The following is a 25,560-nucleotide window of genomic DNA, read 5'->3' as shown; positions in this document are numbered from 1 at the left end:
CGAAAGGCACGGGAAGATCCTTACTCCTCCGCTGCCTGTGTCCCTGGCAGAGGGGAGAACGGCTTTGCGCAGTGCTCACGGAAGCCCTGGGGTGCCGTTCCCGGAGGACCAGAGCTGTGCGGCGGGGGAGGGCAGGGCCGGGTCGGGCCAGCAGCACCTGCCGGGCCTTGCCCAGCGCCGGGGCCGCCCCGTCCCGCACTCGCTCCCTCCTTCCCCCCGCCCCGGCCACCGAGACCGCCCCAGTGCTCATGCGCCCCGGGAGAGGTTTAAAGCGGACGCGGCGGCTGCCTCTGGCTGTGCGGCTTCGCGGAAGGGCAAGGGTAGCGCGGCGGGGTCGGCAGCCACGGTGGGGCGGCCTAGCGGGCAGGCTTCGCTGTGTGGTGCCGCTCTCCTCGCCTCCGCTCTCGGCCGCCCCGGGGTCCTGGCGCGCCCCGCCACCATGTGGCTCGTCCACCTTCTCCTCGGTGGGTACCGCGGGGGGCGGCTCGGGGCCGGCGGGGCAGGCGCGGAGCAGCGCCTCGACCAGCTCCCTGTCTGTTCGCAGGCACCTTCCTGCTTTTCAGCCCCGTGCGCGGGAGCGACGGCTCGGGTGAGTTGCCTGCTCTCTTCCCTCCAACTCCCTGAGGAAGTTTCCCTCTCGGACCGTCTCTGCCCGTCCCTCCCCTCCGGGAGGTGATGGCCTGCGGGGGCGACAAACCGCGGTACCGGCTCGGCCCTTGCCAGAGCTCCTGGCTGCAGCCGCCCCCCACCGGGATGCGCCGGGGGTCCCCGGTGGCGCCTCCGGCCCGGAGCCCCGTGGGGCGTGAGCGCTGCCTCCGGCCGCGCCCCGCCGTGTCGGGCTCCTCGGGAGGTGGCCCTCGGGAGACGCCGCGGTGAGGCACAGAGGGTGTCCAGGAACGCTCCCAAACGGGGGTGAAAGCCCCTCCTGACACAGGTTGAAGAGCGGTGGTGACAAGTCTCCCCATCTAGGGGAATGCTGATGGCAAGAGTGAGTGAGGGTGTGTTTGTGTGTGATACAAAGGTACTCCCGCAGTGCTTGGCAATCTGAGGATCTCTGACATATTTTAGACCGTGGAATTGATTAAAAACTTTTTAAACCTGCTGCCCTGCCGTTATTTTGATCTGGAAAGCAAAAGAACATACTCAAAATGCCAGGCTGGGCAGGGGCTGTCTGTTGCACTGTGCCCTGTTGGACTGTATCCCTGCTGCTGGAGAGCGGGCTCTCCTGGAGCCAGAGGCGACCCATGGGAGCCAGGAGCCACAGGAAGCAGCTGAAGAAATAATGCACCGCAAGCAGTTTGCCTGCCCTTTGCAGCAGAGCCTTGCACCAAGGGAGGGCAGGAGCCTTCAGAAGGATGCGCTTCCAGACCTGCAGGCCTGGCCTGCAGAAGGTGAGTGACCTTAAGCTTTTCCGTTCAGGATTTTACAGTCATTAGGAAGTAGGATTTGCTGCTCATTTTGTGTTCAACCAAGCATTTGTAAAAGTCTTTTGTGCTAAACTGGTAATAGCTACATGTCACAGGAGTGCTATGGCTAAAAAACCTACTTCAACCACACTTCCCTTCCTTATTATCTTACAGGTGGCTTACAGGTGAAGTGTCAACAGTCTGTCAGGAAACAAGGGAAAAGTTTTCTGTGGTGCTTCCTCCCAGCGTTAGCGAAGAAGCCACTGTAATCTGAAGGTACCTGGGACCAGCTAAAATAATATTAAGGCAATATTGACAAAATAGAATATTGGTACTAGGATGTGTTTGTAATATAAAATGTGAACAGTTACTGTAAGATATTGTCTCTTACCATTGTTCCAATCTAAATTCAGCAACATTTGGTTATTGAACTAGAGCTTGCACTTACAACAACTTTGAACAACTTATAAATTCTGTTCAAAGTAATGAAAGATCACTAGTTCCCTCAAAAATCTACTGTATTTAGGCTTGTAACTGCTTAGGGAGATCTTAAGGGATTTATACCTACCTTTATGCTCCCCCTGAAAGGCATACAAATACTGCAGAGTTCAACAGTTCTGGTTACTGTCCAGGAGACTGTAGGGGTGGGTGACCATTGGCATGTGCTCATAAGCAACGGTAAGTAGATCAGAAAAGGGCAAGTCTCAGATTGAAAAGAATCATAGAGCCCTGACCAGATTTTTAAAATCCCATTGCCCTTGTCTAGATCAGGATGTGTACTTAAAATTACATGAATTAGTATGCAACCTATGATCATGTTTTCTAAAACACATACAGCTATAGTTCTACTAGGGGGTTTTTACATTTTTTCTAGTATGGATAAGGCTGGAATAATATGAATAAGGTGGGAATATTCCTTGCATAAGATATTAAAAGCAGGCTTGTTTAAACTTGAGGATTCAAATCTTCCTGATTTGCAAAGAAACAATACTAAATAGTAAAAGGAATAAGAGGCAAAATAGCAATGTACTTCTCTATTTTCTGACTCATAAAGTTGTCTTTTAGGAATCCTTTTTTTTTTTTTTTTTTTTGGTGTGTGTGTGTGTGTAATGTACATAAGGGTTTTGGATTTGGGTTTGTGTGTTTTTTTTTTTTTTCCTTTACATAAATGAACTCTGCTTTCCCAAACCAATGCATGGAAACTTCAAGGTTAGAGAAGCTCTGATTTGTGGCTATTGATTTTATTTTTCTAGGGTCTTTAAATTAGTGACTCCTGTCAAAAATTGAGAGCTCTTATAGGTGGGTGTAAGAAACAGCTATTCAGAATAAATTGGAGTACATGGGATGAGGCCCCAAAAAGATGGAAACTGATGGACTGATTGAAAGTATTGTTACCAGATGGATGTTTCGGGAGAGAAGTGAGACTTTGCTTTTTTTTTTCTTTTCTTTTTTTAGGTCAACAGTGACAGAAGACATTCATCCCTACACTTAAATATGGCTTAAATCAGGAAGAAATACAGTTTCTTTTCTTTGTACTTTGTTTTTATGGTGTACCCTGATGTAGTGTGTTTCTGTGGGGCTTAAAGAGTGTGTGTCTTGACAGAATGGGATGATGGTCTTTTTATCACAGTTCTGAAGGTGTAAATTTGCATCACATAACGTAGGTCTCTAGTCTTCACCAGAGTCCAGAATGGGTAGGAGTTCAGGACTGAGTAATTTCCTGTAAATTACAAGCTTATCTTTCCTTCTTCTAAAAATACATGGATTTAGAATATTGGATCACATACATATCCAGAGAAATGCTTCCACTAATACTCTTGCATTCTTAAATTACAGTGACTAAAACACGGCTTTCATCTCAGTTAATTTATATAAAATCTCTGGCAGTTTCTGTTTGCAGCAGACTACTTCTAGTTTTACGGGTTGGATACCTTATGATGTATTAACTAACAGGGAAGTTATGCAGTATCCACTGCATAGTTGATACAAGTCTTGATTTTGGTACCCAGTACTTCTCATTTTGATACTGCACCTACTATTCCTAATGTTAGTCTTGGTTATAGGACTATAGTTTATAGAAAACTGTATCTACTTGCATAGAAAGCCAAAATGAAATTGTTGCTTTTTAATTGACAGCATTTAGTATGTGTGTTTTACCTCTGTGCTGATCCAACTAAGGTACAGACTGCTAAAGCCCTTAGCTACAGTATGTCGGCTCTTCAACAGCAGCTAGGTCCCTTCCCTCAGAAAGCCCCTCTCTGTTAGTGTAGACAAGGATCATGACAGTCTGCAGGCTGCCAGTACATAAAAATCCCATGGGCTGGGCTACAATGGATTTCCGTGTTTTCATAGCCAGTGAAAACACAGCAAGATTTTTTTCCCTCCACAAACCACCCCACCCACCCCGTCTTCAATGCTCTGCAAAATATTAGCCTGACATAAGACTAATTACGAAGTACCCAGTGGCGAGGGAAATACAGATATCCAAGTGATAAAGGGTTTGTAACTGGACACATCTAATTATTGTCTTTGTATGCACAGCCTGCTAAGGAATTTAGTCAAGTTCAGTACATTAGAAATGATAGGTATTAAAACCCCCTGTGGCATCTTGCACTTTTAGAGGCTGGAAAAAATATTGCAGGGTGCACGGCACAAGCAGTGCTGTGAGAGCAGAGATTACCAGTGATGATCATTGCAGTGATTTCTCCAAGGACATCCATACTCCTAGCTGCCGTTTTATTCTGATGACCTTGCTAGTTGTCATTTGGTGGGTATTACTTGATTGGTGTCCACTAAATAGCTAGCACAGTTGTAGTACTTGCATTAAAGTATTAGGGGACACGAACAGCAAAGTAAATTGACTTCTTTTAGCATAACACCAATAATATGGTACTTTTAACAAGGAAAATATAGAACTCCTAAGCATAAGCATGGTGATTCTGCTTCATTTTTCAGACTTCTGTTTTTAAGGCAAATATGTAAGACTAAACATGAAAAGGATGCGAGTAGGTAAGACTAAGTCTTGAAAGAAACATTTTTCTTGGATACTTGAGAATCAGATTAAATCACTTTACAGTGTTTTGTTAGGTAGACAGCTTTTAGTATCTGGAGAAGGGAAAACTGAAGAAGTATTTACTGCTTGCCTCCCCCCCCCCCCCCCCCCCCCCGGACTATAAAGACATACTTAAGTCGCATATTTGTCCTGACAAATAGCAACAACGATTTTTCAGGAAGACGTAATTAGGTAGTTTAACATAATTTCAGTACAGCGTTAATGAGGATTACATATACTTAAAACTAAAACTACATGGATATCTATGAACACATGTATTTGATTTATGCAACCAGAATGATCAGATGCACTTCTCGCTGCGCCTCTGGCTGCAACTGCTCAGCTTTTCAGTTCCAAAGTTGGTGAGATTAGCAGGAGGTATGATCTTGTCTATCTGCTGATGAGGAACAGCATATGCTCCAAATGCTGTCAAGTACAAGTAGCTTATGTTGGGCCAGTAAATACCCTCTGTAAGAGTGGAAAAAGTGGGCAGGGAAGCACGTGAGGAATAGATCCCTGATCCCTGAAACATATGCTCCTTGGGATGTAATGCTATGGGGTATGCACAGATACATTGGCTGGCCGTTGCCAGCTTTCATCTTAATATTGTGGAAAAATAACATTCTGAATGCGTATAGAAAAGGTTCTTGCACCTAGTGCTCAGCAAGGGCAAGATGTGCTCTTAAGGAACTTAGAATAATATCCAGCCATGGGTTGAACTTCTGATGCTCAGTTGACGTTGATCTAAGCCAAAACCCTAACCTGCTGTGCTATGAGACCAGCTGAATGCTGTCCACCAGCCGTTGAAGGTCCTCCCCTTGCCCTTCTGTCTCTGCAGTAAACTTACAGATGTTAATTGCTGTTCCTCCTGTAATATTCCTTGGATATTATTTTAATGCTGGTTTTGTGGGGTTTTTTTCTCATTTTGTTTACCCTTTCCACCTTTTTCTGCCACTTCTTTCCCATAAATAATCTAAAAGTGTGTTCTTCTGTGTCATAACTGTACATTTGTAAGCTCCAAAGATGTCTTTACAGACACAGTAGAGCATAGAATGAGACACTGTACCTAATCTCAAGTTCAAGCACTGCTTAAGCTTGGAAAACGTAGAGAAATCTAAAAAAAAAAAAAAAAAAAAAACCCACACAAAAAAAAAAACCCAACACCCCCCCCCCCCCCCAAAAAAACCCAACCCAAAACAGCCAACCAAAAACAACCAAACAAAAAACCCCCCCAAAACCTAAACCAAACCCTTAAGATTTTCAGGTCACGGGTTCTTCTTTTTTCTTTAGCTCCCACTGCTATCACGTGCTTTACAAGAGGACTCGACCTTAGAAAGGGGATAGAAGATGTCCTTTGCCCAGCAGACTGTCCTCTGTGGCAATTTTATGTCTTTGGGGATGGAGTTTATGCTTCTCTTTCCAGTATCTGTGGAGCTGCCATACACAGGTAAGTCAGATGACTGCTAATCAATGTGTTAAGCAAGTTCATTTAGTCTTGCCACACTTTTAAATCTAAACTGTTTGACACCATCTTAATAAAGATATCTATGGGCTTCAGGAGTCCTAGTAAGTCAATAGCAACATCATTAGGAGAAAAGAGAACAAGGAATAAAAGAATGGCTGGGCAGCTTGCAAGTTACCCAAGTTGTGCTTCAGTATTCCTGAAAACCACTTTATTAACTTTCTTTATAGGATTACTTATGTGTCATTCATAGGCATGGGAAGCTAGAGTGTAAATAGTAACTAATTGGAGAATAAAAGCAGATTTACTTTCAGACTTTCATTTACATGACCTTTTTCCTGAAGTTATTGAAATTGGTTTAAGCTACTGCACAAACAGACCTACCTGTGATTTGGCTGAATGATTACTTTTAATCAGTGTTATGGGGGTTTTTGTATGTTACAGTGTTTCTCCTCTGACAGTTGCTTCCTGGGTGTTAGTCTACTTAATGATCTCCTAATGAGACTAGTATCTGGCTGAATTCACTTCTGTATCAAATAAAAACTTAGACTAAGAAAAATATCCTGATGACCCATGTTAAACAGATGTTATTAGAAAAGCAGTAATCACCCGGGGGAAGGGAAAGGGGCTGGTAGATGTGTTATAGAGGTTATCTCTGTGGTTTTGGGGGTTGTTTTCGTTTGGGTTGGATTTTTTTTTTTTTTTTTGGTGGGGTTTTTTTTTTGAGTGTTTTTTGTTTGTTTTGAGGAAGGACAATGATTTAATTATTTGTTTGCAACAAAAATTCTCACAGATCAATTTTTAATAAGGAAATGTTTGGCAAAACCAGCTGGAGACAGTGAGATACCTATTTCAAATGTCTGTGGAAGCCAGACTAAATCCTGACTATCATCTACAGGGATTTTCAGATTTCAATTTTAATACTTTCAGAAAGATTTTTGGTTATTAAAGAAGGATTTTTAGCTTCATCTACTAACTGGCTGTACAATGTATTTGTTCACTTAGACCTTTCACAATATGCTTCCTACCATAAAGTACATTCAAAATTTTGTAAGGTGTTAAGATAGGACTGACATTTCAGGAACAGAAATTTGGATTAGACATGAAGAAAAGTCTAACAATAAGGACGGAGACTATTCAGAAACTTATTTAAAGTGTCAATTTAAATCTTCTAACTTTTAACAAGCCTTTCAAAATTCCAGCTATTGTTAATCGTATTTAAACTCCAAAATGAACTAAAATCATCTATTTTAAAAAATTGGACTTAATGAGGGGTTTTGAGTAGAAACTCTGGGACTTCCTGAATGCTGTAAAGGAGAGTAAGAAGTAAGGAAAATAGGGGCAGTTAGAAAGGAGTTGGGAGGGATTGTGTGGGTCTGTGTGTATTTGTTTTTAAAGCTTAAGAGTTAGTTTCAAAGATAATTGCATGTCTCCAAGTGTGTTTTATTGCTAGAACAGGCTTCTTTTTGATCCTTCTGTAAAAAGAATGAATGCCCCCATTCAGTGTGCTCTAAGTGTCTTCATAAGTATTTAAAAAAAAAAAGTTAAACTTCAGTTCTCCACTTTTCCTATTTTAAGTATATACGGAAAGCTTGTGAAAGAATGTCTGGATCAAATTAGAGGGATGTGGGGGGTTGTGGTTTTTTTGGTAAGGTTATCTAGGAAAACTGAGATTTCTTCCCACTATCTTTTTTTCTAAGACAATGTTTGTGTTTACTGATGTAGCCATTTGTTTTAACATTCCAATTCTTTACTGGTTGCCAAAGATGTCTTTATGTAAAAAGGGGAAAAACGGCTCTTGCTTTTAAGACCTTTTTCCAAAGGGATTAAAGACTTGAGAGTTTTGAAAAGTTGCAGAAGCTCCTAACCAGTTCAGCTAGGCAGCAGTCTTGAACCTCCCATGCCAGTGATGACTGCAAGTGTTACGGAGGTCCCAGCAAGAAAGCTGGTGGGGCTCAGTTCTGTCACAGCTGGGGGATACTTTTACCAAAGGGGGAGGTACAAGAAATGGAAGATGCAGATTTCTTTTTCTGGATTTGCAGAGTCTTCCCCTAGATAATAAAGCCCAGGCATTTATACATCACTTTCCTCTTCACTGAAGTCTGTGTCTTACAAACTATGTGTGTTACTGTTCTCCAGCCCGGAAGCATAGGAGTATAGGAAAAAGAATACATATTTTTCCATAGTAAGTGTCAATATGAACTATTCTACTTGTGAAATGTGCACACCATTTGTAAAACCTGCATCTAATAATCTGTCTCCACAGACGTTGTGAGAACAATGAGGGCTCTAATAGCAATGAGGGGGTTAAAATATATTCCCCCTTCTAATCTGTGTCTTCCAGGAAGGGTGTAAATTAACAGTGTTCAAGCCTTATGAATATGACAGGGTGTGTAAAGTGTTTTGAATATAGGTGAAAATCTTCTATTTAGGAGAACTGCTGTTTTGAAGACTACCTTTGAGTTGGGAGATGTTAGTCCTGTTGGCCTTTCATACATGGAACAGAATTTGCTAAATGAGAACATTCTGGTTTTGCTGCAACTATTAGCAGCCATAAATGCTATCCATGGTAAAAAAGGATTGATGAATGGAGGAGAAGTGATAGCTTTTTAGTTCTCAGCTTATTTCAGTGCAGACTGCAAAGTCCAACAGAAACATAAAAAGTACTTGTTCCTTCTTGCTCTCTGTTGCAATGGCTAAACTCCATATTGCTGTCAAAGTAATTCGAAGAAGATATTGCTAATGGGTAAGCACCATAATTTGCTGTTACCATAATGTAACTAGATATGTGCTTTGAGAATTCTGTAAATTTCTTCCAAATAAGCGAAACAACCACATCATGTTTCAGACTAGGTATCCCCTACATCACCTTGCACAGTGAGCACAACATAACTGTGCTTTAAGCATAGCTGAGTGACAGGCCTGTGCCTTTACAACGACTGTGGCTGTTACAGAAAGCATGGTCAGGCAACTGTCCACTATTTCTAGCAGCATCGGTCTTGGGAGCAGTGCTTATCTATTTTTTTTTTAACACTGAAAATGATTATGTGAGTGTAGCTCAGCTCCCCACTTAGCATACACTCTAGTTTGTGTGCCAGGTCCAAACTGAGGCCTGATTCCTTAATTTTATGTAAACCAAATAGTGCTTATTCCCATGAGTAGTTCCATTACTGTGAGGCAATTACTAACACAAGAGAATACTGTACAATGCACATAAAGAATTTAGCAGAATTCAGTTATGAATAATTTTGTATTCTACAGATGAATATGCTCTCTGCCTGTTTTAGTTTGTTATATTTGGCTTTTTCTCTCCTTATTTTATGTGTAATTACTCTCAGGAAACAGAATATTTATTTAATATTGTTCTTTTTCTGGGCAGAAAAAAGATTTATTTGTTGGGGAAGAATGGAGAATCTCCTACCAGGCTGATGCAATGTAGGCATGAAGAACTGAGTTAAATCTACCACTGAGTGATTAATTGGATTAATAATCGGAAGGTCAAATGAAGGACTAGGTTCTCAGCTTGTGCAGTTCTGTGCTAGTGCCAATTCCAATAAATGGAGACTGAGCCCAATGTGGTAGTTCTTGGATGCAAATAGGCATGTCAATTTTTTCAGAACTTCCCTAACTAACCACAGAATGGAACCATTAAACATTGGGGGCCCAGAATTCCGGTGTAACAAAAGCATATTATGGTCTTACCAAGCTGGCCAGAAAGTCACCTCAAGCATGAATGACCCTGAGCAGCCTTAGTGTTTACTAGAAGAATATTTACAAAAAGGTTGTCTGGCCAGAGGGATTTCTGAGCAGCTGTAGATCTCCTGGGAAATTTTGGTAGGGTACCTGCTTCTGCTGCTGAGCCTTCTTTCCTGCCAAAAGCAATAGGGGTCCAGAGGAGACAGAGCACAGCACAGGGAGGCAGAGGGTGCTGGCATGAAATCCGCAGCTCTGTGTCAGTGATTGAAGGCAAACAGGGAGCAGCAGGAGACTGCAGTATGGAGAAGAGGAGGATGCTTCTTGGAATAATGAAGAAAGGTAGATGATGTGGAAGGATTTTGGTGCAGCTGCTCGTAGTAGGAAGGAAAGGTGGAAATCCAGGTAGTTTAGCTGTCTGGTCCGAAGTCCCTGAGGACAACTGTTTTCATCCAAGGACCCTATACAAAATGCCGGCTGCTCTCTGTTAGCAATGGGAACAGAAATTTCGAGTCAAAATTATGCTCTTGGGTAGCACAGCAGGCCTTCATCTTTCTGCTCTCTCCCTTCTGCTGAAAAAGCAGATAGCCTATCTGTAGGCATATATGATGAGTAGAATTAGCATAAAAACATAACAATGAAAAATTTACCCAGAGGGAAAATATTTTCAACAGGTGAAATACCTTGTTTCCTCTTTCTTTTAACAGGGGATGGTATTTCGTCTTTCTACTGCTGTGTCTAAGATTACTGCCTGCAGTTACATCTATAAGGGTCATCTCTCATGGCTGGAAGAGTCTCTTTGTGGTGTAGGCATCAGTTTTGATGTGCAGGCTCCTTGAATAACACATTCAAAATTCAGCAAGGGCAAGCCAGCCCTGCATCTCTTTCTCTGAGACAGCAGATAAACAGTTCTTGCACTTTATTTCGAGGAGGTCCGTGAGGCTCTAAAGCTTCAATCCCCTCTGCTTATTTACCTCAAAGCATATTTTTGTCTGTTTTAGATTAAATTCCTGTATTTCATAAGATTTTTCCCGTATCTTCTGCTGCCCTTGGCCAATATACTTTCTTCCATGAGCTATTGTGCACTAAGGTACAGGATTGCTTCCTTGTGTATCTGCTTTTCTGTTTAATGTGTGTGCATTTTTGAGTGAAAAATAGTATTCAGTTATAAGTAACAGTTTGTTATTAACAGTGAAGCTAGGCAAGAGAATGGACTGACAGTTTTGTATAAAGTTGCTGTCAAGCAGTGCTGGCAGCAGCATGAAACATAGTGAGTAAGGAAGTGAAAGCTGTTCCTGGAAAATCTGCAGAGTTCCAGTTTAATCAGAACAGCCATGGCATGCAAGTCAGTCACACAGGAGCAAAGAACTCAGAGCAGATTGTAATGATATAAATCACTCTGAGGAAGTGCATAGAAACCTCTTCACTCTTTAAATACCACTTTGGATTTACATAGGGTGAATCTCACTTTAAAATCAATCGTAAAGGATTTCAGAAGGGAATTTGTCAATCTGATCCAGAATAAAAAGGCAGACTGGCAATATGGTTTATTCCATTTTAAGATATAAGCATGCACTCTGAGTACACTTGCTGGAAGAAACATCAAGAGTAAAACTGACCTGACTGTAAAAGATGGCTTAAACAGTTTACCTACAGAACAAAAGGGCAAGGAAGAGGAATAACTTCCATAAAGCTATAGATCATGTTATATTCACATCTAGGATCATCCCTTCACCTGCATTAAAATAGCAGAGCTGTTACATGGAAATGGTGTATCGTCAGAAGGCAGTCTAGATATTTATGACTTGTGATGAAATATGAAATCAAATGTTTTCTATATACATATAAGGAGAAAATAAATCTACTGCAGTTTCAGTCTCCACTGAATCTGGAAGCTTTCCACTATGTAGATTTTATTTTTTTTTTTTCCCAGAATGATTAATCAAAATGAAGAAACCAATAGACAAATGGAATAACATAGACAAAACTGGTTACACTGTGTCTGAAATAAGCTAAAATTATTGCTTCCAGGAATAATTCTTATGTTGAACTGTCTTGAGTTTAATTCAGCCAGTGTTCAAAGTTGTAAGTCTACAACAAAGGAAGTGGGTAGAGATACTAAGCTCTTCTTGTGAGCTAACTTGGGCATAGACTAGGTTTGCTGATGTAAACCCAAAGTAGCAAGTATAAACTTAAACTAGAAACTGTTCCAATTACATAGATTCTATTTCTGGCACATTTCTATACCTATTAAGACTGAGACACTAGTGAAGGCTTGAATGCCAAAAAGAACCAGGTACTGGAGAAGAAAATTATGTTCTAAATAGATTGAAATATTCTAAATATATTAATGTGATATTTTTCCCAAAGATAGTATTGACTTACTGAATTTTCCTGTCATTTAAAAAAAAAACAGAGGCTCTGCTCTGATTTTTCTCTCACAGTTTTTTCAAAGAACTGTAGAGTGCTGTTTGTGTTTGCCAACTTTATAATCCGTTTTTAAACTCATTCAGGGTAACTTTACTAAAGCTCCTCTGTCTATACTATACACAGTGTTCCTAAATGAGAAAATATCTGTATATTTTGAAACTACTATCATAATCTTTCAAGTTTCAAGAATTATATATATATAACCATGGCTCAATTCAGAAATGCAGATCACATCCATGAAGGAGGAATGTATTTCAGCAGCAGTCCACAAGGAGATTTATGTGGAAGCTGCCTTTACCACAGATACCCAGAGCTCATATTACCGGAAATATATGCAAGGTTTTCTAAACTCTGGTCTTGATTATTCTACTTTCACAATGTTTTAAAGCAGATTAGACTGAGAGCTCTTTTCAAGCAGAAATCCAAACGGATAAAAAAAATAAACACAAAGGTGCATGTTGCTGTGTTTAAATAGTGTTGAAATGGTTCTTTATCTCCCACAGTACTCTACCTGCCCAAGTACTACAAAGAATCAAGTTTCTAGTCCCTCTTAGAGAAGCTCAACACGTAATTTTGGCCTCTAAAAATAATAACTGATCTTTCAGTTGCACATAAAGATAAAGAGTTCTGAACAATTCTGATGCCTGTCTGGCAGTGTTCAAGGCCAGGCTGGACAGGGTTTTGAGCAACATGGTCTAGTGGAAGGTGTCCCTGCCCGTGGCAGGGGGGTTGGAAATAGATGATCTTTAAGATCCCTTCCAACCCAAACCATTCTATGATTCTATTATTGCCACTTAAGAATTGGTACGTTTGTGAAGTATCACTCTTCTGTGTCAGTCTGAACACTGCCAGAACTTTAGAATTTCCTCGCTTTTTTTTTTTTCCCCCCAAAGTCTGTGTGATGTTCTGTAGAACAGTTTATTTTAAACATCTTTTCAGCAACTTATGGCTTGTTTTAGCCTGAATACAACTGCCTGCCTACATGGTATCCTTTCGAGGAGGCTGGTGTCCAGTGCACTAACGATGGTGTAATTGTATTGCATTTTCTTGTGATTAAAATGTCTAATTTGTAACAACTGTTTTTGTATCTCAGGGGAGTGATCACCAGTGCAGGAGGAGCTGTAAGGGTACAGGCTCTTCCAGGGCAGGAAAACTACCCTGCTGTAAATGCCAATGGGATCCAGTCTCAGGTGCTCACTAGATGGGCTTCATCTTTCTCAGTGACTGGTAGGTGGATCACACTATTTTGCAAACTATATTTGAAGTGTTAACAGAAATGTAGGAAACTTCTTCAATGGCCCCGTAAGCAATCACATTTGTTTATGCTATCTGAAGTGTAGTAACAAAAGTTTTCACTTTTAATTATTTTTATCTTCATTTTCCCACAATTTCCAGCTAGACTAGCTAGTCTGTAGCAGAAGCCAATACATAAAAATGGATTACAGTTATCGAGAATATAATGACATGACAGTAGGCAGTTGACAGTGCAGTTCCATAACAGCGTAAGATGATTCAATCAGTGCTTCCATCCTGCTGTTGCAGTCCCGTCCTCCTACCACTTCCGGCTATAGTTTTATCCCTTCTCTCCCCCTGCCTGCCTTTGTGAAGGCAATGGCACTTGTTAGGCACTTCAAAGAGCTTATGCAGCACTCCCTGCAAGTAGAACATTGACCCTCCAAAACAAGGGATAATGCCAACTTAGATGCGATGTGGTCATGAAGCTACAGTGTGACACTGTGTTTTTTTCAGAAGTTTTTTTCTGTGTAGTTGAGATACTGTGCCCACTTGCAAACCAGTTATAAATCTAAAAAGAAGCCTACTGGTTACGCATGTTGTCGTGCTTTCAATAAAAAGTTTTCTGGTGTATTTTTTCTAAGTTTGGGAAATGTGTATCTCTGATGCATTCTTATTATTTACACAGGTAAAATTCAGCCTGCTATCTTAAGATACTAGTAGTCCTTGTGTAGCGTCGACTGCATATTAATAGTTAAGAACTTGGAATTACAGGTGCTTCTGGTGAAAGCTTAAGTGAAATACACTTCTCCAGATCAAGTCCTGAGTTAATCTGCTAGAAATAATGGCTACTACAGCTCAAAACTTCTGACCAGTTAGATATGCTGTAATTATTCATAAGCTGCTGTTTCAAATGCAAAAGATCAGAGAAGTTCATTACCTGTAAAACAAGGAGTACAATACTGGATTACATCAAAGATCTGTCTAGGCCTGTGTCCTACTCCTAGATTAGCTAATAGGAGATGAAGAAATACTACTGGAAATACAGGATTCTTCAAGCACCTGTAATTTCATTTAAGTACACTAAAATACAGTCAATTTCTTCTTCCAATATTTGAACAGGCATCAAGAACACAGTGCTTGAATCAGTTGGACGATCGGTATCAACAGCACGTCCTTCTACAGGTATGAGGTCTCTTCAACAAGGGAAGCCTCTTGTAATAAGATGTGCTACACTGCATGATTCCCTGGCTAAAATGACATCTTTCATATGAGTCATTTAATTTTAAAGAAGAAAACATACAATATCTGTTCTTGCAGTTTATCTTTCACCAACAAAAAGAGGAATCGTTTGTAATTGAGGAGATTGATTCTGATTTCAATTAAAAAAACCAAACTTGAATTAATTTGGAAAAGTAATACAGATAGCATAAAGGAAGGGAAGAGTTCATGAGCCCGTGGGATATTAATTCCTATTAAGTGACAGAGAAGACAGAGATCACACATTCTTTCTTACAGAACTGCTTAACAGCTGAATGCTGTCAGAACTTGTGTAGCAGAAATTCAGGTGTTATGTGAATTTCTCCACAGAAAATGCTGCATTAAAAGGCTAGATCAATTTTTATGAAAGTTAGTGGTGTATAAATACTGGACTTGGGATGTTGTTTGTGAATAGACTATCTACTTTATAGTTGAAGTGGTGGTTTGCTTCCAAAGCATTAAAACTGCACACTGTACACCAGGATTGCTGAGAAATGGTAGCACTTGGGATGGTGAGCTACAGCGATCTACCCGGCTTTCTGTATTTCAGTAATCAGCTAAGCAGGTGTAGAAAGGAAGGTTAAATTTTTTCATTTGAAAAAGAGTATGCTCTAAGGAGTAAAGCAGTAGTAGTGCAAGTTTAAACTGATTGACAATCCTACTGCAGATAGATTGCAATGCAATTCTTGGAGTCTAAGCATTTCTGGTTCACTTCTGGTCATTCATCTTCTTGTTCTTACATGATCCGTGCTGTTTCCTTCACTGAAGGTAAAAGACCTAAGAAGCCACTTGATAAAAAGGCTGGAAACAAAGGTAAGAACCTATTGATTTAATTTTTGCAAAGCAAAATCCTAACATTTATTTGTTGTTAAGTCTAATTATTTTGGATGTTCACAGACTGTAAAGCTGATATTGCATTTCTCATTGATGGAAGTTACAACATTGGCCAACGTAGATTCAATTTGCAGAAAAACTTTGTTGGAAAGGTAGCTGTGATGTTAGGAATTGGAACAGAAGGGCCTCACGTTGGAGTTGTACAGGCCAGGTAAGAACAGATCTACACAAAAGATAAGAGTGATTAATAAGACAATTAATATATCACTCCCTATTTTGCAGAACAGTATTCAATCAATAATGGCTGATGAATAGCAAAAGAAAGCAAACTTTCTTGAGCTGTAGCACAAGGCTTCTCTATTGCATTTTTCATCATTAAAGTCCATTCCTTTCCCCTGCCTTTAGACAACTGTAGAGTAGATGGCTGATTCTGATTTAATGACCTAGACTTGCTTTTATAGTCACTAGAAAGATGTTAAGCATTTATCTTAACATCTGGCATATTCAATTTTTTTTCTGTATATATCGTCAACCTAATGTTTTCAGCTGTTTGATGAACCTAAGAATCATCCTGTTCTTAATTCATCCACTCAGGTAAAAATAATTCCTCTTGCTAAGGATTGTGAGAATTAAGTGAGGAGCATACTTCTATTTTAGTGATTAAAAATATAGAGAACAGAATGACTCAAAGTGTACTTTAGCTTGCTAATGCCCTAGCAGTATGAAAAGTGAACTACTTAATTACTGTTTTATTTATCCACAGTGAACATCCAAAAATTGAATTCTATCTGAAAAACTTCACTGCTGCAAAGGAAGTTTTGTTTGCCATAAAGGAATTGGGGTTCAGAGGAGGCAATTCTAATACAGGTGATTACACACTTCCATGCAAATAGAAATGACTTCTTTACAATTTTTATTTTCTTTTTTTTTAATATATTTGTATATGTGTGCGTGTATACTGAAGTTCTTCTAATTCAGTTTAGGTAAGGAAGTGTTTTAAATGCCATAGTCAGATTCAGTGGTTTTCCACTAGGACATTGCCACATCTTACACTTCATTTCCAGAAGTTAGGGTTACTTATTACACATTTTATTAGAGTAGATATGCAAATACCACTTCATGGTGTTTAAATCAACTTTTCACTAATAATAGGGTGGTATCTTGAGACAGTTTCATTTCTAAAAGGTTTAACATTTCTTTCTTGTTGAGTGGGTAATTAAAGAGTTAGAATAAATTTGGAGTAAGTGGTTGTGAAGAGATGCTTGCCAAATGAGGACAACTGAGCATTCCAAATATGTTGCATTTCACAAGCTAAATTTAGGTAGCTCCTCAACTTTCTTCCTTCCAATCTATTCGGCAGGCACTAATATATCTATTTCCTAGTACAAATCTAGACCTGTGGGCGAAAAAATGTCAGTGATTTCTTCCTTAGCTTTATCTGGTCATTTTTTGTGGGTGGTTTGGTTTTGGTGTTGTCTTCCTGGGCTGCATCAAACGCAGCATGACCAGCAGGTCAAAGGAGGTGATCCTGCCCCTCTACTCTGCTCTTGTGAGACGCCACTTGGAGCACTGTGTGCAGTTCAGGTGTCCTCGACATAAGAACGACATGGAGCTGCTGGAGCAAGGCCAGAAGAGGGCCATGAGGACTATAAGAGGGCTGGAGCACCTCCCGTATGAAGACAGGCTGAGAGAGTTGGGGCTGTTCAGCCTGGAGAAGAGAAGGCTGCGTGGTGACCTCATAGCAGCCTTCCAGTATCTGAAAGGGGGCCTACAAGGATGCCAGAGAGGGGCTTTTCATCAGAGATTGTAGCGATAGGACGAGGGGTAATGAATTCAAACTTAAACAGGGGAAATTTAGATTAGATATAAGGAAGAAGTTCTTTACAGTGAGGGTGATGAGGCACTGGAACAGGTTGCCCAAAGAAGTTGTGAATGCTCCATCTGTGGCAGCGCTCAAGGCCAGGTTGGACAGAGCCTTGAGCGACATGGTTTAGTGTGAGGTGTCCCTGCCCATGGCAGGGGGGTTGGAACTAGATGATTTTAATGTCCTCACCAACCCTAACTATTCTATGATTTTGAGCTGTTTCGGTTTTTAACTTCCAGGTTGCTCAAGTGTCATTATCAAATCTCCTGGGACACTATTTCACTTTTAGACTGGGTTAGACCTGCAATCATAACAGAAATCCTTCACAGTTTCATAAGGAATCTAGTACCAAAATGTACCAATATGGTATGCATTATTTCTTCATATTGTTTTCCTGTTCAAAACTAGGGAAAGCTTTGAAGCACACAGCTCAGAAATTTTTCTCTTTGGAAAATGGAGCACGCAAAGGAATTCCCAAGATCATTGTAGTGTTTCTAGATGGCTGGCCATCAGATGATCTAGAAGAAGCTGGGATAGTGGCCAGAGAATTTGGAGTCAACGTGTTCATTGTATCTGTAGCAAAGCCCACAACAGAGGAGCTGGGAATGGTGCAAGACATTGGTTTTGTTGACAAAGTAAGAGGGAATATCATTATTTGTTTTTCTGTCGTGGGTATAATTCTGGAGAATTTACTTCACACTAAAATTCTAATGAACTAATTAACATATATAAGAACTACTTTATATAAAAATATTTTGTGTATGTGTGTATATATGTAAAATATTCTCTCAAAACAACCAATGTAATTATGCCTGCTAATAAGTGATTTAAAAGAATAGTACTAGGGAAGTTAAACACTGGAGTCTTTTTTCCTGCTAAAGGGGCTACACAAAGGTACTACTGTTCCCCCAGTTCAATCTTGGCCAAGTTGTAGCTCCTGGACTTTGTAATTACATGAAGATTCTCAGTGTAGAAGATTCTCCTATCACAGGTATTGTTAAATGTGTCAAAGCAATGATATGCAGATATATCTCCTGTCCTGAAATAGCAGACAGGGAGGCGTATCTTTCTATGGATAATTGTTTACTTACTTTCACTACAATGAGGACAGGAAATAAGGAAAAACAAGCAAACAAGCAAGTTCATGTGAAAGATATTAATCTTGGATGAAGAGTTCTGAATCTTGTTCTGTATGACTTAGAGGAGAAATTCAAACACAGATCACATACTCTCATGTGAACTTTCTAATCTCTAAGTCTTTACTTACTACTCTCCAGTGAGAGAACCTCTCATTTTCCACAGGGAGCTTTTAGATGTCTAGTTTCAGCAGAAATTTCATAGCTCAGGGCATGAACAGAATGAAGCACTACAGCTCTGCTGCTTCTAGGCACAAGGCAGCTTGCTGCTGCTCTCAGTGTATTTGCAGACAGACCCAACCCTTGCATGCTTATAGGCACAGAAAGACATGGCCTTACATGGCTGAGGCCTACCCTCCCCTTCTGCATTTTGATCTTAGCTAAATTAGTTGTGGCCCTGGAGAGCTGATTTAAAATTGAACCCCTTTCTCAATTACCTTGTACTTTACATGCATCTTATAGAAGCTAGGGGAAAAACAAATTTTACTTTGAATGACCTAGAGCAGTATTTCTAAGCAACTGTATGTCTGTGTTTATGACACATTATAACTTCAACTGTAGATGATAGTCCTCAGTTTCTTTAAAAACAAAGAAGCAAAACCCTATCCCAAATTCCCACCATCAAGCTCCATTTCTAACCTGCCTTTGAAAGAAAATCACGTATGTGTCTGTTATTCATTCAGCTGCTGTGTCAGTATTCACCTGTTGACTTCTTGTTTTCAAACAGGCTGTCTGTCGGAACAACGGCTTCTTCTCTTACCAAATGCCCACCTGGTTTGGTACTACCAAATATGTAAAACCTCTTGTCCAAAAATTGTGTTCACATGAGCAGATGTTCTGCAGCAAGACATGCTACAACTCCGTCAACATCGCTTTCTTGATTGATGGTTCCAGCAGTGTTGGAGACAACAACTTCCGCCTTGTGCTTGAATTCGTCAGTAACGTTGCAAAGGCTTTTGAGATCTCTGACATTGGTTCCAAGATCGCAGCTGTGCAGTTCACATACGATCAGCGTACCGAGTTCAGCTTCACAGACTACAACACAAAAGAAGAGGTCCTCTCAGCTATCCGCAACATTCGCTACATGAGTGGTGGCACTGCTACTGGTGATGCCATTACTTTCACAACTAGAAACGTGTTTGGGCCAGTGAAAGATGGTGCTAACAAAAACTTCCTCTTTGTTTTGACCGATGGTCAGTCTTACGATGATGTTAGAGGGCCTGCTGCTGCTGCACAAAAAGCAGGTAAATAATGTATGTTTAAAAGCGGTGGAAGTTGATTCATCCTATTTCTGCTGTGTTGTAAAGACTTGTAAAGTTTGCAAAATGTAGCCCCAGTGAGTGAATTAAGTATCATACCTGTTTTAAATTCAGCAAAATGTAAGCCCTAAGGAACTGTTTTCCATTAGGATGAAAAAAAACGCCACTTCCATGGAGCCAGGTACAAGTAGCCAGGTATGGAAAAACGTACACCCAGATTTATTTCCCTAAAAAGGAGAGAAACTAGGAGATAAAGCCAGGTAGTGAAGCTCTAGCCAGTGCTATGACTCAGTACAGCATGATGCCTACTCTCCATCATTATCTAGGAAGGAAATAAGTAGTTTTGGCCAAAAAGCTTATTGGTTGCTGATGCTTGAAAGCGCTGAGCGTACACAAAGGATCCAAATTTATTTTCAAAATAATTTTACAGTGTTACCCGTGTTTCAAGACTGGCAGAGTAACTGCCACATTCATGTGCGTCACTACAGAAACAACTAAGACACTAGCTCTTGAGATACCCTGTATTTCCTTCAGAATTTTTACTGAGACAAATCTTCTAATTCCTGATATTTCTAATAATCTTTGACAGACTGAGATATTACCTGGTTACAGGTATTGAAACATGTTTTTCCAATCCACATTAATTCATGCATGTAGAAATGGCTGTTCTTGTATCCATAGGCAGAATGTTCTTAAATAATTCTGGTTTCCTTATTGTAGGAATAACGGTGTTCTCTGTCGGTGTTGCCTGGGCACCTCTGGATGATTTGAAAGACATGGCTTCTGAACCAAGAGAATCTCATACTTTCTTCACTAGGGAGTTCACGGGATTGGAGCAGTTGGTTCCTGATATTATTAGAGGCATCTGTAAAGATTTTTTGGACTCTAAACAATGAAGCAAAAATCTGCTGTTGGTAGTTTGAAACCAAAAATCATGAAACTGAAATGGTCCCTCTAAAGTACAGATGTTTTATTCTTGCATATATTATCATAATGCAAGGGAAGAAGAAAGGCTACTTTTGTTTCTGTGTTTGAGTCAGTCAAGAATTTATGTGAGCTTGTTAGAAGTTGTACTTGATACTGGAATGCAGAATTTGGCCAACAGCTATTATTTTCAATACATATGTAGTATCCCCAAATTCAAAGCTATGCACTTAGGGCTATCAGATATCAGCAGAGGAACAATACAGCTCTGACATGTTTGCTGTCACTTGCTAGGTGTCTTCTTACAAGTTAAAAATAATACAGTTTTAAATACATGGTACTAACTTCTATAAGCATTCTGTTGCTTCTGTATCTTTTTAAGGAGTTCTGCTGACAGGGTGAAGTACTTTCAGTGCTTCAGTTGCACAACATCCATTGTTGCCAGGCAGTTTAGGAAAAGATAGGACAGAAAAAGATATGACAGATTGTAGCTAAGCTGTCTATTTTTTACTTGTTGAGGTTTTGCTATTGTGAAAGATGCTGCCATCTGGTTGGCAAAGTTTACATCAAAAGACATTTAACTTCTATCCACAGATTTCTGTGGATTGATGTTGTTTGGTTCTTTTGGCATAGATTTTGAAAGGTATTTAAAGCACAGTAGTTCTTTGTGAGAATCTGGATCCTAGCATATTAGCGGATACTATTCCTGCCTACACCACTGAAGTTAACAGTGATATTCCTAATGTATCTATCTAACAACCAGATTTTTTTTCCTGTCTACTGTCTTGATTTTACAAAGTTGTTATTGACAGGACAGAGACAGGAATCTTGGGCAAAGAGATTAAACTAGACCACACACTGGGAACTGAAAGCATTCAAATTCAAATCCAAAGGTATCTCAAACCTTGAAACCTAACTGATTTATATGAGATTACAGGGTAAGAAAATAAAAAAATAGGCAGACATGTAAGTGGGATTCAGTAGCTCACAGATAACAGTTTTCTAATCCTACTAAAAACATCTTTAAAGATGGGTGAGGTTCTCTGAAGATGAAAGAATAGTTTTCTTGAAAAAAGGTTTTAATTTGATTACATACCTAGTAATGTGTTGATATATTTATACCTACTTTTGTGTGGTTAAAATGATGCAATATTCACCACGTTATTCCAGATTGCTGGTGTGAATAACACACTCCAAGTATTCTTTAGAAAATAAAGGGTTTTTTGCAAATAAAATGCATAGTGGAAAACAGAACAGCACTTTTCCTACAAGTCTAGGGTTTCCCTTTTTCCTTCCCCTCTGCTATTGATTGTAAAATTCATAGTAGCTATGGAGTGTCACAGAAGGGATTATATTAATCAGGCTTTTGTTGTGCATTTTTTAATAACTTATAACTGGCTATATATTACACTAAACACAAATGACAAAGATGCTTTGTATTTTTCTATTAATTGTTATCCTTAATTTTGTTATGTGTTTATAGATAAGAGTATTTGGCTGTTGCTGTATAAATTCATATGCAATATCACTTTCGCACTTGTGCAGAGGTTTAATTCATTTAGTTTATAAACTTTTTATAGAAATATATATGGCAAGAAAAACTGGGACTGTTGCTATCTGTTTTAATATCCTGTAATATAAAAGCCTTTATGATGAACCTCATGTAGTATAGCTTGAGTAAGTTGCATCTGAGGCTTCTTAACAGCCTGTATTATCTTAAATCCCAATTTGCAAAAGAAAAGATCCTAAATCATCCTCAAACAGCAAGGATACTATTTATACAAATATCTTGAGTGAGTCAATATCAAAGTTTTAGTCACCGTTCACAGTAGGTGTGAAGGTAGTTGAATTTTCTGAATATAAATCCCATGCCAGCTAGTAGAATCACATTTTTGCTCCCACTTTGTTTTTACTATTGCAAAGAAGGAGGCAGTTTTACTCATGTCATTCATCCATCAAGATAAAAACGGGTCTGGATCTTTGAGACACTGAAACCTGCAGAGCTAGATGTCCAAATATTTCCATTTCACGGGAATGGTGGTTCTGCATTACTTGTGCCCTTCATACAGCCTGATTACACTGAGGTAGGAAGTGTATGTTTTTTAAACTTATAAAGTTTGTATCAGCAAGCATTTGAGCACAGTTTTGATCTGAAAAAAATATCAGTGGGATACAGAGGGCAGAGAGGGTGGAAAGGATGTGGACTGTGCTGTAAGTAGAAGGTAAGTTTGGATGAAGAACAGTGTGGTAGAGGGTAGCAGCCATGATCAGAAGCTCTGTTTTGGGAAGAAGGTGGGTAAATCCACAGCACAAGGGTTCAGTTTTATGGTTCCTTCACTCAGAAAAGTGTAAAAGACTCTGAGCTTAGTGTTTAGGTGCTTACTGCAACTCCCAGAGCTGCAGTTTCTGAATTTTACATTAAATAGTAGTTGATGTAGTCCAAAGCTCATCCTTCCCAGTGAAACTCCCACAGCAACCTAAATTTACAAAGTTCTAAAAATTTGCTGTCTTAAATAAATTGAAGTTACTTTTTTACAGTGGTTTCTCACATAAATGTTCTTAATTAGTTCTATTTGCATTTCATATTAGTGTTGTCATATAAGCCTTCTCTTCTACCAAGTATGGCCCTGTACAATACACATATATTCATCTCCCTGTCCTGAAGTGGTGACAACTTCTTATAAGCTGTATTTTTAATGGGGCAACTCTCACTATCTAGCCCCACTAGTTTTGTCAGCACTTTCCTTCCTTTCATAGACTAAAGGGTAAGTCAATTCAGCTCCAGAAAGCATCGAAACCACAAAACCCACAGAAAATTTCTGTATTGCACACAAGTGCTACAGAAGTCCTAAGCACACTGTCAAAGAAGATCAACATGTATCTTAAACAAGCTGCCTGGAAACTGGAAGCTTAGAGCCCCAACCTAGTAAAAACAGTCAAAAAAAAATCTTACTGACTGACTTTGTTTTGGACTTGAGACAGTAAACAAATGGTTTTCTTAGGGAGCTGAAGCAGAACATGTTTGAATAGCTTGTGATCAACTGTCACGCAAATAGAGCCATCAAATATATGGAAACTTCCACTGAACAATTTAAGTATAAGTAACTTTCCAGTTTATATGTCTCTCAACTGGAGCATGCATTCTTTTGTCCCCTCTGGCTTCAGCTGAAGGAAGAACAAGTCCTGAAAATTTGCTGTCTATGATTATATCCAAGGTCTTAATCTCTGCTTTGAAGCAATTGCCTACTTTAAATTTAATCACATCAGGATCAAAATTTCCTTTCCTTTCAAACAATCAAGTTTGGTTAGTGAAGTATCCTTGATCATAAGCCATTTTCATTACCTGAGGGGCATTCATTGTTTCATTACTGTAAAATTTATTTACATTCATCTGTGTCTACATACAAATGAATACCGTGTCCTTCTGTTTACTTTCCACAACCAGAGCAGTTGTATAAACACTAGCAGGGGCAGCTGACCTCCAGCCATTCCAGGATAATGAAGGGAAAGAGCGCTGCTTTGGCCAGGCTGTTTACTGCAGCCAAAGGGAGCAGGTAGCATCGCTTCCTGGCTGCCAAGAAGCGTAACCTCATGCTGAGGGCACTCTCCTGGAAGCTTGGCGCTGGTTAGTTTGAATATACCCCTAGCCTCAGGGTATAACTGAACCTACAGCTGAACTTCCTACTGGACCGGTTCCTAAGACACTACCATGAGAATCCCGCATCACTGTTTTTGCTAGCAAATGCTAACTAAACTTTTCCAACCTTTGCTGAGGTCAGATACAGCCTTTACTACTTAACAGTAACCAGAGAATGGTAGAATGTAAGCAAAGGGATAAGAACTATTTTTCTGCCCTGCTACATGTGATCAGATTACAAATACGATAAACAATTCTCTGCCAAAGAATACAAGTTAGAGACAACAGGAAGTCAAAAGACTGGGAAAAAGACTGGCAAGATACAGGAAAAAAAATTGAATTAGGTGGGAAAACAAAAATTACTAACTTAACACTACTTTAAAATGTTTAAGTTTCAAATCAAACAAACTATACCATTGAAATAGTCTTTTAAAGTCAAAACCAAATTCATAATTACATCATTTCTGGAATTGTCTGACACTTACCCGTGGGATTTTAACAATATAGTACTTCTTCAGAAAAGGAAGATGAGGAGACAAGAGCTTTCTCATCTAAATATTCTAAAGCAGGTGTGGTACACAGCTTTGTGCTGTTGAACTAATTATGGTGAGGACCAGGAGCCAGTTTAGAAACAGAACAGAACTGTCTGGCACAGCATGCTGAAAGCAAATACATCAATAATGCCTTTATTCCCCAGGGGTCTGATTTGCTCAAATATAAACAGAAACTAGACTAACACACACAATTAAGAGAAAGCGACCACAATCAGTTGCCTCTGTAAGTCCAAATATCTGCCAAAAATAAAGTTTTTGACAGAATGTAATGCATATGCACCATGGAAACTGCCAGGTATCAGATCACTCAAACTGGAGAACATATTCCCAGCCTCCTAGAAATTCTTCTGTACACCGTTAGCAAAACCATCTTAACAGGAAACTACACTTACAGACTGGCAGAATCAGTCACCTGGGTGATCAGAGGTAAAAATAGCCAAAGCACTAATTCAGGAAGCTAAAACACAGCTCTGATTTTGTGAAAAACTACCCTAGTAATGAAGTGGTATTAGAAAGCATCTTAAACCTGTCATTAAGATGCAACAGCGTTTTTAAGTAACACAGGTAAGGCGATGCAGGGGAAACCTCTGGCTACTGACCAGGTCGCCAAAAGCACCAGGCACGTAAGATGGAGCCATGACACAGACTTCAGCTTACCACCGCTGCATGCAGTGTCTACAGGACCTTGCAGGAGCTCCTGCTTCTGAGCTCCTACCACCAGCCTTCACAGCTGCCAACTGCTGTGCTCGCAGAGGCCGGGTACTCCCCACCAGCTGAGCTGGGGCAGCCTGCCTGGGCATGAGGCAGCAGCAATGG

The 25,560-nt window shown here is 39.9% G+C and overlaps 1 protein-coding gene across 1 annotated transcript; it reads left to right on the top strand.

Annotated features, from left to right (window-relative positions):
• The first annotated feature begins 311 nt into the window (after nt 1-311).
• Nucleotides 312-22,160, top strand: COCH (cochlin). The gene is made up of 11 exons (XM_030484193.1): nt 312-464; nt 545-589; nt 5,749-5,905; nt 13,137-13,270; nt 14,399-14,461; nt 15,305-15,349; nt 15,434-15,581; nt 16,134-16,237; nt 17,643-17,869; nt 19,098-19,614; nt 20,350-22,160. Exons 1-11 carry the CDS (start codon nt 440-442, stop codon nt 20,523-20,525), a joined length of 1,641 nt encoding a protein of 546 aa, XP_030340053.1. The 5' UTR covers nt 312-439; the 3' UTR covers nt 20,526-22,160.
• The last annotated feature ends 3,400 nt before the right edge of the window (nt 22,161-25,560 follow it).

This window comes from Strigops habroptila, chromosome 4 (assembly GCF_004027225.2).
Source record: "Strigops habroptila isolate Jane chromosome 4, bStrHab1.2.pri, whole genome shotgun sequence".
Classification (NCBI taxonomy): Eukaryota; Metazoa; Chordata; class Aves; order Psittaciformes; family Psittacidae; genus Strigops; species Strigops habroptila.
The sequence above is the reverse complement of the archived record's forward strand: the minus strand, read 5'-3'. Positions and strand labels throughout refer to the sequence as shown.

Bases quoted from the DNA above. Each gene is read 5' to 3' on its own strand.
- COCH (XM_030484193.1), top strand. From the start codon at position 440: ATGTGGCTCGTCCACCTTCTCCTCG. The intron at 465-544 runs GTGGGTACCGCG...GTCTGTTCGCAG, and splicing joins GCTCGTCCACCTTCTCCTCG to GCACCTTCCTGCTTTTCAGC. The intron at 16,238-17,642 runs GTGATTACACAC...GTTCAAAACTAG, and splicing joins AGGAGGCAATTCTAATACAG to GGAAAGCTTTGAAGCACACA.